This window comes from Malus domestica, chromosome 14, assembly GCF_042453785.1.
Source record: "Malus domestica chromosome 14, GDT2T_hap1".
NCBI lineage: Eukaryota > Viridiplantae > Streptophyta > Magnoliopsida > Rosales > Rosaceae > Malus > Malus domestica.
The window spans coordinates 3223999-3239056 of record NC_091674.1 but is presented as its reverse complement, the minus strand read 5'-3'; the positions used below and the strand labels follow the sequence as shown (position 1 = coordinate 3239056).

General features: G+C 35.8%; 2 protein-coding genes across 2 annotated transcripts; one reads left to right on the top strand and one right to left on the bottom strand.

The window, feature by feature from the left end:
* Positions 1-708: 708 nt before the first annotated feature.
* On the bottom strand, positions 709-3096 carry LOC103454216 (secoisolariciresinol dehydrogenase-like). The gene is made up of 2 exons (XM_017337473.3): positions 2959-3096; positions 709-1700 (listed from the first exon to the last, which is right to left on the bottom strand). Exons 1-2 carry the CDS (start codon positions 2994-2996, stop codon positions 908-910), a joined length of 831 nt encoding a protein of 276 aa, XP_017192962.2. The 5' UTR covers positions 2997-3096; the 3' UTR covers positions 709-907.
* A 1170-nt stretch (positions 3097-4266) lies between these two features.
* Positions 4267-14796, top strand: LOC139191538 (IAA-amino acid hydrolase ILR1-like 4). The gene is made up of 4 exons (XM_070812423.1): positions 4267-4497; positions 13600-13771; positions 14181-14253; positions 14418-14796. Exons 1-4 carry the CDS (start codon positions 4267-4269, stop codon positions 14794-14796), a joined length of 855 nt encoding a protein of 284 aa, XP_070668524.1.
* Positions 14797-15058: the final 262 nt, after the last annotated feature.

Sequence of the window (15058 nt, the reverse complement as noted above, 5' to 3'; positions counted from 1 at the left end):
ATGTTTCTAATGATGGTGGCAGGATAGTGGTGATGGTAGGGAGGATGGTATTGGTGATGGTCACAACAAAGTGATAGTGATTGTGATGGTGACGATAATACGGTTGATTTGATTAGGGTTACAAACTTTCTTATTCCTGTATTTTAAATTTGGTTAATTTGATTCATGTGTTTTAATCTATTAACAATTTTGATTCTTTCAGTTCAATTTGGGTTAATGTATACAAATGACACACTATGCTAACACGACAAAGTAACGTCAAAATAGTTACAAGGGACAAAAATTGCTGATGGGATAAAATATAAATATTAGCCGCTTAGCACTACAGTCTAGTAGTATTCTTTTTCACTTGTAAGTGAGATGTCTTGGGTTTGATTCTCACCAAAGGCGAATTTCAGCCACATTATTGCATGTCAGTCAATTGTGAGGCTGAGCTCACCCCCTTCCTCTTAGTGTAAATAATATCGTTTGTTAAAAAAAATAAAAAAATGTCAACTTCAAAATATAGGGATCACATTAACAATCAAATATTAGGAAATGTACATAGATGTCAAAATATAACTTGAACGTGGAAGTCTCTTTCTTCACTCTTCTTCGCTCAAAATTGTAGCAAACGAAGATGATGTACAACCTTCTAAAACGCACAATTACAAGATTGCTTATTGGAAGACCCGAATATTTTTACTCCGATAGGTACATAAAAACCGGTTTGTTTTTTTATTTTTTATTTTTATTTTTATTTATTTAAGGATGAACTTATAACAATTAAAAGTAATTCAAACTCAAACATGTAAATAGAAAGAAAGAAAATCTATAGCAGCTGAACTGATCAAGGCTTTGAAGGATAGACTGCCATGACGAAGTCATCAATCGATTTCTTTTTTGAAGAACCAAAAAAAAAAAAAGATCAAGGCTCTTGAGGGTACTGAAACATTTTGAAAGAGGGATTAAGGATGCTGAAACCCCCATCTATCAAGAGATTATGCCCACTAATATACCTAGCCTCATCACTTGCCAAATATAGAGCTGCATTTGCCACATCCACTGCCTTAAGTGTCACGCCCTTCAAGTTGGCTAGAGATCCCATCACATTCTCAAGCTCCTCATCCTCAACCCCCACAAAAGTCCGAGCCAACGGCGTTGCGAGCGCGTACGGCGACAAGCAGTTCACTCTGATCCCGAACTGACCTAACTCAACGGCTGCATTTTTTGTCAAGCCATTAACTGCATGCTTGGAACAACAATATGCATGTGAGGCTGCACCACCAACATATGAACTTATACTAGCAGTTGAAATTATGCTGCCCGTCCGCGCAGGAATCATGGCTTGGGCAGCATGCTTTATGCCGAGGAAAACTCCGGTGACATTTATGCTAAGCACGCGCTCGAAATCTGCCTTTTCATTGTCGATGATTCGGGCTTTGTTTGGGTCAGCTATGCCTGCGTTGTTGAACATGATGTCTAGTTTTCCGTATGTGGCAACGGCTTTGTGTACGGCATCTTTTATTTGGGCTTCGTCTGTGACATCACAGTGGACGAACGTGCAGTCCGATGGCCCGATGGACTCGCGAACTGAATGGCCCAGATCATCTTGGACATCTGCAATGACGACTTTGGCCCCATGCTGGACAAAGATTTTGGCTGTGCATTCTCCAATGCCGCTGGCTCCTCCGGTTATCAGAGCAACCTTTCCCTCCAACCTGCATTCAGTTACAAAATAATAATTACTTTTGAAAATTTCAACATGCATATTATCTAAACAGTAGGATTTGCAATTTACAGAGTTTTAGATTGACGGTGATCTACATTTCGTCATCACATAATTTTTTTATAATTTGTATAAATCGCAAGGTTATGAAACACATTTGCTTATCCGTAAAGCTGGTTTTAGCGGAATCACAATAATGAACTACATTAGCAGACATGAGTTTAGATAAGTTGGCTAGTTAGAATAACGTTCTCTTTTATGTGCACACAAGTTCGAATCTTCCTTCCAGCATTAAGTGTATCTAATGAGGTTCTTTCAAAGAATCATATTATTAATTTATTAATATACACATCGGTGTTCTCATAATATACATAACAGATGATGCAATAATTAGGAGGAATGAGCACTTTCACTATAAGAAAAGTGAGCAAAAACTTACCCTAATTAGTAACTCTTTTTGTAGATGTTGTTTGGGTAACAACGATGTTGCCAATGAGAAAATAGTGACGAAACAAAATTAATGCGTTTGCCGCCTTTGAGACGTAACTATTACCTTCTTTTTTTTCTTTTTTTTTACACCTTTATTTCCTTTGAACATCGTTGTTACCTCAACAACAAAAGTTACCTAAATGGTTACTAATAAATTAGGACTGTTGCTCACTTTTCTTGTAGTGATTGTTTCCAATGACCAAATTGAATCATGTTCTCAGTGGCTCGTCAACCAAATAGTGGAGGAATCAAAGATTTGCCTTAGCCGGCTTAATTAGCGTCTACGCATAAATCTCTAGCTTGGACAAATTAAGTAAATGAAATGATTACTCTTCTCTATTTTTAGTCATTAGATTGAATAAATCAAAGAAGAATCAAGAGAGATAAACAAATAAAGATGTGCAATAGGAGAATATAAGAGGATGGAAATCATTTTCCATTAGAGGATAGGCACCATGAACTTGTATTTTTGTGAAGCCATTTTTATTTTGAGTATACATTTGCAAAGCTGGGTCAGCAATCAGCATGTTGAGGAAACTAGCTTCATTCTATCATGAGAAAAGTTTTGTTTGATAATTTGGTAGATAGCTAGGATGAGTCAAGACTCAAGAGAGGTTGCAGTTCGTAAGTTTAATTAGCGAAAAAAGTAAAACTTGATTAATCATAGAAAGTTAGAAACTGATTAACTAGAAAAAGGTACACGAACAGAGGCACAAACTGAAAACTAAAAAACCTTGATTGATTAAGCATGTTCTGCTAACCTTCTTGGGACTGCAGAGAGTACTGAGGAGAATGCCATTGCTCAGAGAGAGAGAGAGAGAGAGAGAGAGAGAGTACTGTTTCTCTTTTGAAATGGGGAGGAAACGTGAGAACTGATAGAACTCACCCGCACACCCTGAATTTATTGGTTCTCATAAGTTGAGTAGTGGCATCTACTGTTGTTTTTGTGACGGTCTAGAGAGATTATACCCAGTCATCAAATGTATACACTCAGTATTGCACCAAAACAAAATATCTAATAACGACACAGATGCTTGAGTTCGGAATCATTTCATTGAGCCCTGGGAATCTTCATAGTTCCTAACCTCCTGGCAGAACGACAAACCTAATCTAGTTTATTTTTAATTAAATATTTATCAACTTAAGTATTTTAGAGTTTAGGGAATAATGAATGTGCAGTGGTGGCAAAATTCAACAAATCATTCAAAAACCAACCACGTCAAACCAGTTTGGGCAGTTTAGTTTGATCTTTACTTTGACAAAAGTGCAACCAAGCTTGGACTGAAATGAACAGAATCATACTTCACAATTTGGTATTTTGCGTGGTGTTATAAATTCACGTGACACTTTTTTTTTTTTGTCGCCATTTGTTATTAATTAAGTTCTCTCTCACATGTTGTTATATTTAATTCTAAGAACAAAGATTCATATTCCTTTGAATTTGACAAATTCTCTACAAAACTTTCTCTATCTTCTCTAATATTATCTACGATGAGAGAAATAGATGGATTTGAACTCGAAACGCAGTGGTTAAAGTTATGCTCCAACCACCAGAGCAAATAACCCACCACTATTTTTCTTTTAACTATTGTTTAATTTGTAATTTACAATTCCCCTTGAAATATTAATATAATATTTTCAATTTTTTAACAAAAGGAAATCTTCAAAACTAAATGAATAATGGATTGCTTTGGTTTAGCGGTTTTTTTCCCACCCGGGCATCAACCACATCCCTGATCACTGTAATGGAGTTGCTCATCTTGGCCAAGTTTGCACTTACTATACAGTCGGCTATAGTTTGGTTTGAGGATCGTCTTTTATCCTATACATGAGGCCCTTCTCCAGAATAGTGGTTGATTGTTTTGGCCTATATATTGAGCTCTTTTCTTGTTCTGGGCCGGTTTTGTTCCATGTACTTGTCTTCCAGAGCGAGGCTACTTTATGCGCGCCTTAGTGAGTTATTGTTTTAACCTCAAACATTCAAACGATAATAATTTAGAGTTTATATAAGAGTGGAATAAATCCATTCACATAACAATCCTTAACCCGATCGAACTCATCTTGTTGTCATGGAGTGGCTGCGGCTTTTGTTATTGTTGTCCGCGATAGCAAACCACTCATGGGGTTCAGAGGCGGCTGGTTCGTGGTGGGAGGTGAGTCAACTCACTCGGAAGAGGGTGGACTCGGCTCTGGTGCCCGAGTTCTTTGGTTGGTTGAGAGGGGTTAGGAGGAGGAGAATCCACGAGAACCTGGAACTGGCCTTTGAGGAGGACGAGACGAGTCGACTCGCTCGCGATCGGGTACACATGGCCGGTGGCCAAGACCCGGGGTGGTGGCTTCTATTCGCTGGCGGAGGCACCAAGGGACCGTGGTGGTCCTGGGCCTATCCTGACCTTGAAAAAATATATCTATATCTATATACATATTTGTATGATACTTAGATATTCCTCTTGTTCTAAAACCCTCTTATTGTTTGAAACTTTAAATAAATCTAATAATTATGTCTTGTTATGATCCTTTATCACAAATCAACTATTAAATTAATACCATCATTCCCCTTTATTTATAAGAATAAAAAATCTTGCCTCACATTCTTATCTCTGATCTTTCACGGTGCAACCCAGAAAATTGAGAGTTATCCACTATCTCATTCTCAAAATTTTAAATTTTTTGTCATTCCAAATTCCAAATCGAGTCAACTTATTGAACAAAATTAGAAATCCTTTGGAAAAAAAAATTACAAATCCATTCAATATGCAACAATAAGATTTGTAAATCTCTATTATTGTTACAATTTTTGAGTCGTTGTTTTACTCTATTCTACCTCCTACTTGAGTGTTAGGGTTTGTAAAATTTTATTGATTCTACATATTGATTATGATAATTCTTTCAATGGAATAGAATAGATGACGAGGTTATCATGCAATGTTTTCAAATATGAAAACTTGTCGAGGATAAATATGATTATTTGAAATGTATGAGATCTTTTGATATAGGTGCCTCACTTTCATATTTTTAAACTAAACATTTATGCCTTTTAGAGATTTGATTTTTGTGCTTTATACATTAGAATTAATTATTTCATGTACCTCCCTAAAATCTAACGACAAAAAAACACATCATAACAAATTTCCTATTATCTAGCCATTTGATTACCCTCCTCCCTTTCGAGATAAGTGTAAAAAAAATGTGGTTAGATTCAATTTATTTTCACAATAACCCCTAGCTACAATATAGCAATGATTATCTACAATTTAAAATATTTTTTTTTAAATCCCACAAAACTAAACGTACCCAAATAAGTTTTTCTTTTAGTATATTAAAAGAAAATAGGACTGAAAACAATATAAACTTACCAATGAACAATGTGTGTGAAATTGAACGTACCTAAATGAAAAATAATGTACTAATATTAACAATATGTACCAAATCAATTGTACCAAAATTTGCAAATAAACGTACCAATCAACGATTTTATAAATTTAAATGTACCCACCGATAATATATGTAAAATGTATTATACCTAATAATAGTTCTATCAACAACTATATGTAATAAAACATCAAAGAAAAATAGTTTCACAAAAAAATGGAAAAAATTACACATAACTTGTTATGGTGGATCACAACTATTTGAAAACAATCAATAAAAACAAACCATTTGAGAAAAAAAGATAATATTAAATGTTTGTAAAAAATAAAAAATAAAAAATGTGATCGAAGAAGCGTATTTGGAAGAATAAAAAATATAGTTAATAACAAATATGTCCACTTAATAAGGAAAAACGCATCAAGCAACTAAATGGATAAATTTATAAGTTATTTTAATTACAAAAATAAAATAATGACATGTAATTTAACTTAACAAAAAATGCTGATGATTAGTCAAAGCACTTTAATCAAAATTTAAAAAGACATGAATGTTTAATCTAGATGATATAGAAAATTTGTAAGGGATTCTAGTTATTGACTTTCGCCATAGACGGATTTGAATCATATTGTTGTTAGCTCATTATGAGACTAAACTCAACCATCGACCTCCTTCATGTAGATAATATCATTTGTTCAAAAAATATTTTGGTTACTAATTTTATAAATAAATATATATATATATATATATATATATTATTATGAGAGATTTCTCCTTATAAAAAATTCTGACTCCGTTACTGCTTCTAACTGTTCGGGGTCGCAGCCATGGTTTACTCTCAAGGACCAGGATCCTCGCCGGATCCATTCCCTAGGGATCCCACAATCATGTCCGTTCATCGTATATCGTGCTGTCAGAAATCATTTAAATTTTAAATTTTAAAATTCAAAAGTAAATAGTATCTAACGAAAACTGACCGCACGATATACAATGAACGGACAGAATTGCGGGATCCCTAGGATCCCTAAGGAATGGATCCGGTGAGGATCCTGGTGCTACTCTTAGGGCCGACATGGATACTCTCCCTATTCACGTTGGTCAATGTTCCCTTCCTCTTCTTTTTTTTTTTTTTTTTGGACAAATGTTCCCTTCCTCTTCTTTGTCACAACTTTTTGATAAATGTTATTTGCACTCTGCATCATTCTAGACTTCTGGTTAAGGGTCACTAACATTTTGGTCCTTGATTTTAAAAAGGGACACTTTGGATGTGGTCCCTAGCTATCAATATTCTTTGATTGAAACCTTGTTAGTTTTTAGTTTTTGATTGAGGTCCCTGACATTAATGTAATAATGTAAGTTACTATATTTTTTTAATTAAAAATTAAAATTTGAAATTTGTAATTGTTTATATTAATGAGATTTTAAATAAAACCCATAATTTATGGGATTAAAAATAATAAAATATAAATTATACTCTCTATTATATTGTGTGTGTGTGTGTGTGTGTGTATATATACATACATGTATGGGTACATTAACCAAAATTAACAAAAAAAGTTATTGTACCAAAACATGGATACATTCTCAAATCAACGAAAAAGAATGTACCCATATAAGTTTAAACATGGATTAAAAAATTTGAATGGATTTTATATTAAAAAAAGGGTACATTTTACATATAACAAATTGATATATTTGAGAATGGGTACATTTAAGATTAAAAAAATTGAAAAATTATATGAATGGGTACATTTAAGATTAAAAAATTGAAGATCTTTTTATATATATAAAAAAACTAATAGGTACAAACTTAATTTAATTTAATTTTTTATTATTTTGGAAATGTTTGAATTGAAAATTAATTAGAAGTTTAATAGAGGTGTGAGTATTAAACCCTAAATTAATTACTAATTTTTATATTAAAAAATTATATAATAAACAAGTAAATTCATTATCACATTAATGCTAGGGACTTGAATCAAAATTTGAGAACTAATAAGATCTTAGTTAATGAACAGTAAAAACTAGGGACCGGATACTAATTTTTCCTTTTAAAAATTTTACACTTTTGTTACTATTAAGTCACGAATTCTTCCTCTTGGCCCCTCTTGTTAGTCTAAATGTCAAGTTAACTTTATTCTTTTAACGTACCCCTCGACCCATCTTTTCTTGCATGGAGTCATGTCATAAGATTCGTGATGAATGGAATAACAAATTCTATATGAACAACAAATAAGAATTTTCTTAGTGGAAACGTTAACCTTCTAGGTTTATTTATAGATGCGAATAATGATATAAATGCAATATCAATTTAGTGTTCATGTAAGTAAAAAGTAGACCAACTAAGTATCGGGTAAAAACTTAGCAGTTAGTTAATTTTTTTTTCGTTGACAGTACTTGTTAGTTGATAGTTCGACGAACGGAAGGGACATTAGTATAACAATTTGTAATTTTATGGTAGTAAAATGCCAATTATTAAAAGTTAGAGACTAAACAGTTAGATACATTCATGGAAGAAAATGCCGATAATATCGGCGAAATATCGCCGATATTATCGGTTTTTCGGGGGAGCGATATTATAAGTGGTATCCGAATGGTTTTCGGCCAAATATCGCGATATTATCGATAATATCGATAATATCGCGATATTTTGGAAATATCGGCGAAATTTCCATGGGTTGGTGGAATCAGAATCCGAGGCGACGTCGGAGAAGAACGCCGGAGACGGTGTGCCTATTCCCGGGCCGGTTTCGTCCCAAAAACCTTGCAAAAACACGAATTTTAACATCAATTTCACATATATAATTCAGATTTCACGCATGCATAAACGATTCAAGGCAGGGTGAAGTCGGTTTAGGGTTTAGGGTTTCAATGGAATCTCACCTGACGAAGACGAAGACGAACGATCCTTGCTCAGCGGCGCACCGCCACAGACGACTGAGACAACTCTGACTTCGCCAGAGCCACGATCAACGGCGAAGGGAGAAGAGAGATCGAGAGATCTGTGTGTGTGTGTGTGTGTTTGGGAGAAGAGAGATCGGAGATCTCTCTTTGTATATGGGTGTTTGGGAGAAGAGAGATCGGAGAAGGGAGAAGAGAGATCGAGAGATCTCTGTGTGTCCGATCTCTGTGTGTGCGTGTGTTGGATCCGATGTCAACCTGTGGAGCTCTCTGTGTGAGTGTGTGTGTGGGAGAAGAGAAGGGAGAAGAGAGATCGAGAAGGATGATCGAGAGAGAGAGAGACTGAGGAGCTCTCTGTGTGAGTGTGTGTGTGGAAAAAGAGAAGGGTGAAGAGAGATCGAGAAGGATCGAGAGAGAGAGAGACTGAGGTCGTGTCTGCGTGCGTGCGATGTGTCATTTGGGTGTGTGTGTGTGCGGGTTCCTCCTGTGAGGAGGATACAACTCACTCAATATTCCCGACAAGTTTTACAATTATTTGGACAATTTCATGCAGCTTTTACAATTATAATTTGTATTCTTTTCAGACCATGAATGGTGGTCATTTGTATGCTTTTACAAGATCAGGAGACTCACCTACCACCGGATGTGGGAATGATGAAGGACATAGTGGAGCTGGAGGTAGTGGTGGTGGATATGGAAACTATTATGGACCACCACCTCCCGGATATATGAGCCCCTTCACTGGTGAGGCAAACTTCACGCATGCAACACAGGATGATGACCATGGCAGTAGGCGGGCAGGACCAGGAATTGGTGCCATAGGGAAGGACTATACTCGCAGAGAAAGAGGCAAAGGGATTTTGTCAAGTCAAGAAGATGACTCGTTATCTAGAACTTCAGACTCTGTTGGATTGGGAAGTAGTAACTATGGTTATACTCATAACCAACCATTTCCCTACCCTTCATATCCCATTCCTGTTGGGATGGAATCGAGCGACTCATGGAAACAATCCCAGCCTCAATCTTCAAATGATTTTTCTTATGGACAACCTCAACCAATCTCGGATCCATATGGGTGGCATATTAACAATTACATGCAAAACTATTTTGGGGATTTATCATTTGATAACTACTCTTCACAATACACTCATTCTACACATAGAGATGATGAAGATAGTGACAAATTTGAACCTCATAGGAACTCTATGTGGTACTAAAGTGTAAAATATTGTACTAATTCATTATATATAAATGATTATGGTGTGTTTAGACTTCTTTCATTAATTACTACATATTTTCTACACTCATAATGTTTGTCAGATCGCTATATAATCAACTTGATAATGTTAAATCCATCATGCAATGCATTTCCTTCCAATTTTTTGTGATAAACTAATAGATAATTGACTAAATAAACATCCTACAAAGTTTCAATAAAAATTTCCAAGTTTTTCTTACAATTTCCGTGGTTTCCATGTAATTTTTATCGATATCGATATTTTACCGATATTTCCATCGATATTTCCGTGTTTTCAGACTACCGATATTTCCGATATCACCGATATTTTCTTCCTTGGATACATTGAATGATGAAGGATTCCACAAACCATTTTCTCCTTCTGCGCACCTATGTCTATTTGTGTCCCTTGAATATTATTTGGTTTTGTTCAATTCAAAGGCTAAACCTAAGGTGTGCAGGGAAGAAAAATTGTGTTTGAAAATCAGTACATATTTTAATTTGACAGTATTTATTTAATCCAACATTAACAAAAAGAATGATGTTATTTCCATCACATTTATTGATCATATAACTTAATACATGTGGGCCTCGCGTGAGGTACACTTCTATTAGAGCAACTCCAATGTAGGAGTCATCCCTCCATGCTATTCACTATTTAATCCACCTAGTGAACAGTAACTGTCCTTAATGAATAGTGCATTCCCCTGACAATTATTTTTTGCATCTCCACCCCTGCACTGAATAGCCTTGGCAATTAGCAATAAAATATTAGTATTTTTTTATTTATAAAGTAATACATAATAATTTTATTTGTAATTTCGGATAAGATTTTTAATCGTTCTCATTGCGCCACGTGTCAGTATCCGAAAAGCCAATAGCAATAAAAATTTTGTATTTTTGTATTTATAAAATAATTCAAAAGAATTTTATTTGTTATTTCGGATAAGATTTTTAATCGTTCTCGTTGCGCCACGTGTCATTATTCGCAAAGACAATTATTGGTGATGGATTTCCGATAAGATTTTTAATCGTTGTGTCAAGGCACGTGTCATTATCTGAAAAGACAATTATTGGTGATGAATTTTTGATAAGATTTTTAACCAATCACGTCGTGCCACGTGTCACAATCCGATTACAATCTTTGAGGATAGATTTCCACCAGATTTTTAACGAATGACGGCATGTCACGTGGCATTATCTACAACCTAATTTTTCTGAATCCTCCATATAATCCACTATCCATCCTCATAAATCTCACACCAATTTTCTCAAGATCTCTATTATTATTCATAGTTTCTGCTTCATTCTTCGACAAAATCCCTATCATTATTCATAGTTTTTGCTTCCTTCTTCACCAAAATCCCTATCATTATTCATAATTTCTGCTTCCTTCTTACAATGTCTTCTTTTTCTTCTTCAAAGATGATTTGGGAAATCGATCAAGAAGAGGAAGAATTGTTTAACCAATCAGAAGGAATGTTCAATGTTAGGGATTGGGCCCAAAATGAGATGGAAGAGGATGACGAGCGTAGAAAGAGAGATGACAAATCAAGAATGGCAGGAGCCTCACAATTCCGTCGAGTCGTCCAAACTGTGGCTCATATTTGCAGGCCCAACCGTGCTGTAAACATTGATAGAAACAGGCAACGACGAGGTCAGGAGCTCTTGGACGATTATTTTGTCCGTAACAGTGCATTCCCTGATAATACTTCCGACGTCGTTTTAGAATGGAACGACATTCATCTTTTGCATCCTTTCTAGCCTTATCAGCTTCAAATTTTTTCTCAAAAGCTACAGCTTTTGCATCATTTCTAGCCTTATCAGCCTCAAATTTAGCCATTTCCCGGGCCAAATTCAATTCACCTTGGCGGGCAAGTTCTTCCATATACTTTGCATAATCATTCTTGGAAGCATTACCTTTTCTCTTTGAAGCCTTCTTACCTTGAGGCCTAATTGGAAAACGGGTCGACCCCGACGCTTGTTCAACGGGGGGCGTTTCAGGCACTTCTTCATAATCATCTTCATCATGATCATGCGAGGCATGCTCGGGTGTAGAGTGTCAAGGGGTGCTGTTCATGAAAACTTCTGGACCGACATGCACAACTCTAAATTTAGGACAATCTTTGACAATATTCCAACATTCAAACCGGGTGAATGTTTTGTTTTTGCTTTTGGTTTTGGCACCATACCAAGCTTGTGCTTAAAGTTCCTACACAATGCGGGAGAATAAATAATTATAATGAGAATAGGTAACAAATAAATAACACAAACAAATAATTATAATGAAAGTAGGTAACAAATAATACAAACAAATAAATATAATGAAAGTAGCTAACAAATAATTATAATGAAAGTAGGTAACAAATAAATAATACAAACAAATAAATATAATGAAAGTAGCTAACAAATAATACAAAAAAATAAATAATATATTGTTACCTGATCCGCTAAATTTTCCCCACTTCGAAGATTACCACTAGCTTGTGCCAAGGCTTCTCTCCACGTATTAAACGATTGACTAAGTAATTTCCAACGACTGGACATCGATTCTTTAGTTCTTTGCCCACCCATTTTCTCAAAATAATTGGTATGAATAAGACTCCACATTTCTTGCAACTGCATCTCATTACTCATTATCGAATCATGAGTAACTTGAACCCAACTAGTACACAACGCAACATCTTCAAGAAGCATCCAATTCGTACCTGCTTGAGTAGTCATTTTGTTGGAAAAAAAATTGGATTGAAATTTTGAGAGAAAGATAGGAATATGGTTGAAAGTAGTTGAGAAAATATGAAATTGTGGTGTAGGGTAGAAGATAATGAGAAGGTATTTATAGAAAAGTAAAATCAAAATTTTTTATCATTTTTCATAATTTTTTTCAGATTTTTAAGAATTTTTTACATTTTTTTTAATTTTTATTCACCTAATTAATCTCTGCCGTTGGATTTTTAAAAAAAAAAATTCCAACACTCCAGAATGTGCCACGTGTCACAACGGTAACATTTTAGATTTTTAAACTGTTTTTTCTTTTTTCTTTTTAATTTACAAAGCCTAATAACGTGGACCGTTGATCTTAGATCAAATAGATGAAATTAAATGAGTTTTTTAAATGTTTATTACTGTTGGAAATCCAGCGGTCCATAAAATAGGACCGTTTCAATCGTGGCTTCCCCAACGGTAACTTTTCACAACTGACGTCGTGGGCCCCAGCCCTGTTTTTTTGTCGGAAGACTCGCGCCCACGAGCGCATGAAACGCACGCGCCTGACGCAGCCCTCGGGCTCTCGGGCTGGCAATCCTCGACGGGCCTGCTCCTCGGGCCTCGCCTGTCGCTCGGGCTTCCCAACGATGGAGGTCATCCCCCCAGCAATTTGCTACTGTTTGGAGGCCTGGCCCTTGAGCAACCTCCCCTGCTGGAGGTGCTCTTAGAGAGGCGGTCAGTTATGTAATCCATAGACCTCATTAAAAGAGGTTTATTGTTAAAAGAAAAGGGAATTGCTATTGACATTCCAAAAATTCTCATTTTGTACTTCAAACTTTCTATAATTAGAAAGAAAAATACACTAGTGAGGAGTATAGAATGAGATTTTTGAAGTGCTAATAATAGTTCAAAAGAAAAGAAAAAAAACTGATTAAATAGGGTTTCTTGTTTGTTATAAAATGATTGAGTGGGAGCACGAGCTAGAACCCTGGAAAAATGCACTTGTGTGGACAGTTACTCATGTAACAAAACTGCTAGGAGCTGCTAAGTTACTTAACTGAAAAGTAAAGAAATAAAGGTATATATACAAACCAACTGAAGTTAATATATGCTCAAATCTTTTCCATTATGTTTTTGACCATTTATACACATTGTTTACAATTTGCATTCATGTTTACAATTTTTATAGGGCACAATCAAGCTTTTTCTTAGCCTGCAGAAGAAGGGCGTGGAGGGTGCATACCATATGATAAAAGAGGGTACTCTTGATAACGTTCAAGGCATTCTTGTGATACATATTTCACCGGAAATGACTGTCGGAACTATCGGTTCGAGACCTGGTCCAATGCTTGCTGGGGCTGGTAGGTTTTTGGGTCATAATTCATGGGAAAGGTGGACATGCTTGTTACTTCTCCACATTTGACTCCAATAGATTGTATCTCGAGAAACAAACCCCTAGAGTCCAGGGATTGTATAATTATATATGCATCATCTTATTCTTAATTTTCTAAATCGTCGTCCCTGCAAACAATGGGCCAAGCCAGAAATTAATTCAACTGTTGGACTTGATGTTTATCTCTGCCAAATTTAGTAACAAAAAGTGTTCGTCTATTGGTTGAATAACAACTATGTCTAAATAGTTTTTCCGATTTGATGATCTTTTAACTGGAGACTTTAAGAAATACAAGGTGCGGATCACCTAAAAGGGTACTCATTTCTGACCTATTACAAGGTTGTAACTGTGGGGTTGTTTTTATGGTGGCCAAGCAGTAAATGTAATCCCAGAGATGGTGACATTAAGAGGCACATTTCGAAGCATGACTTCAGAAGGTCTTATCAGATGGTAGCTTTTCAGATAAACATGCAGTTTAAAAGCAGTTACTAGTTGGAAGTGTGATTGAAATTTTGCCGTCTTATGAGACTAGACAGTTTGACATATTATGTAATCAAGAGTCAAGAGTCGAGAATCTTTGTTTAGACCATTGATTTAAATGTGTATGATGATAGGCAGGTTATAGAGATGCAAGCTTCGGTGCATCGGTGCAAAGCAACGGTAGACTTCATGCTGGAAAAAATGAGGCCCTATCCCGCCACGGTTAATGATGAAGCAATGTACAAACATGCGAAGAGTGTTGGAGAAACTTTGCTTGGGCAACCGAATGTGAAGGTACTTCCAATGGCTATGGGAGCAGAGAACTTTAGCTTCTATGCAGAAAAAATGGCTGCTGCATTCTTCATGATTGGAACGAAGAACGAGACGTTTGAATCGAAAACAGATTTGAATTCACCCTTCTTGGTGATTGATGAAGAGTTTCTTCCAATTGGAGCAGCCTTTCATGCTGTAGTTGCACTCTCATATTTGAATAATGTTGATGTGCTGTTGTGACGCATTGGGGCATTTGATGTGTTTGTACCATACTTGACCAATCACGAAACTACTGAGCACCGGTCAACGTTATACCGTCAAGGACCCAGAAGAGTTTCCCTTCAACCAGGAGGCCAATCACAGCGCGACACGTGTCGACATCAGAAGCCAATCATAGCGCGACACGTGTTAACATCAGAAGCCAATTACAACACGACATGTGTCAATGTCAAAATGAAACTAGAAACTCTCTTCTATAAATAGAGATCATTTTCTCACAATA

Bases quoted from the DNA above. Each gene is read 5' to 3' on its own strand.
- LOC139191538 (XM_070812423.1), top strand. From the start codon at position 4,267: ATGGAGTGGCTGCGGCTTTTGTTATTGTTGTCCGCGATAGCAAACCAC. The intron at 4,498-13,599 runs GTACACATGGCC...CAATTTTTATAG, and splicing joins GTCGACTCGCTCGCGATCGG to GGCACAATCAAGCTTTTTCT. The intron at 14,254-14,417 runs GTAGCTTTTCAG...GTATGATGATAG, and splicing joins TCAGAAGGTCTTATCAGATG to GCAGGTTATAGAGATGCAAG.
- LOC103454216 (XM_017337473.3), bottom strand. From the start codon at position 2,996: ATGGCATTCTCCTCAGTACTCTCTGCAGTCCCAAGAAG. The intron at 1,701-2,958 runs GTTAGCAGAACA...AACTGAATGCAG, and splicing joins CTCTCTGCAGTCCCAAGAAG to GTTGGAGGGAAAGGTTGCTC.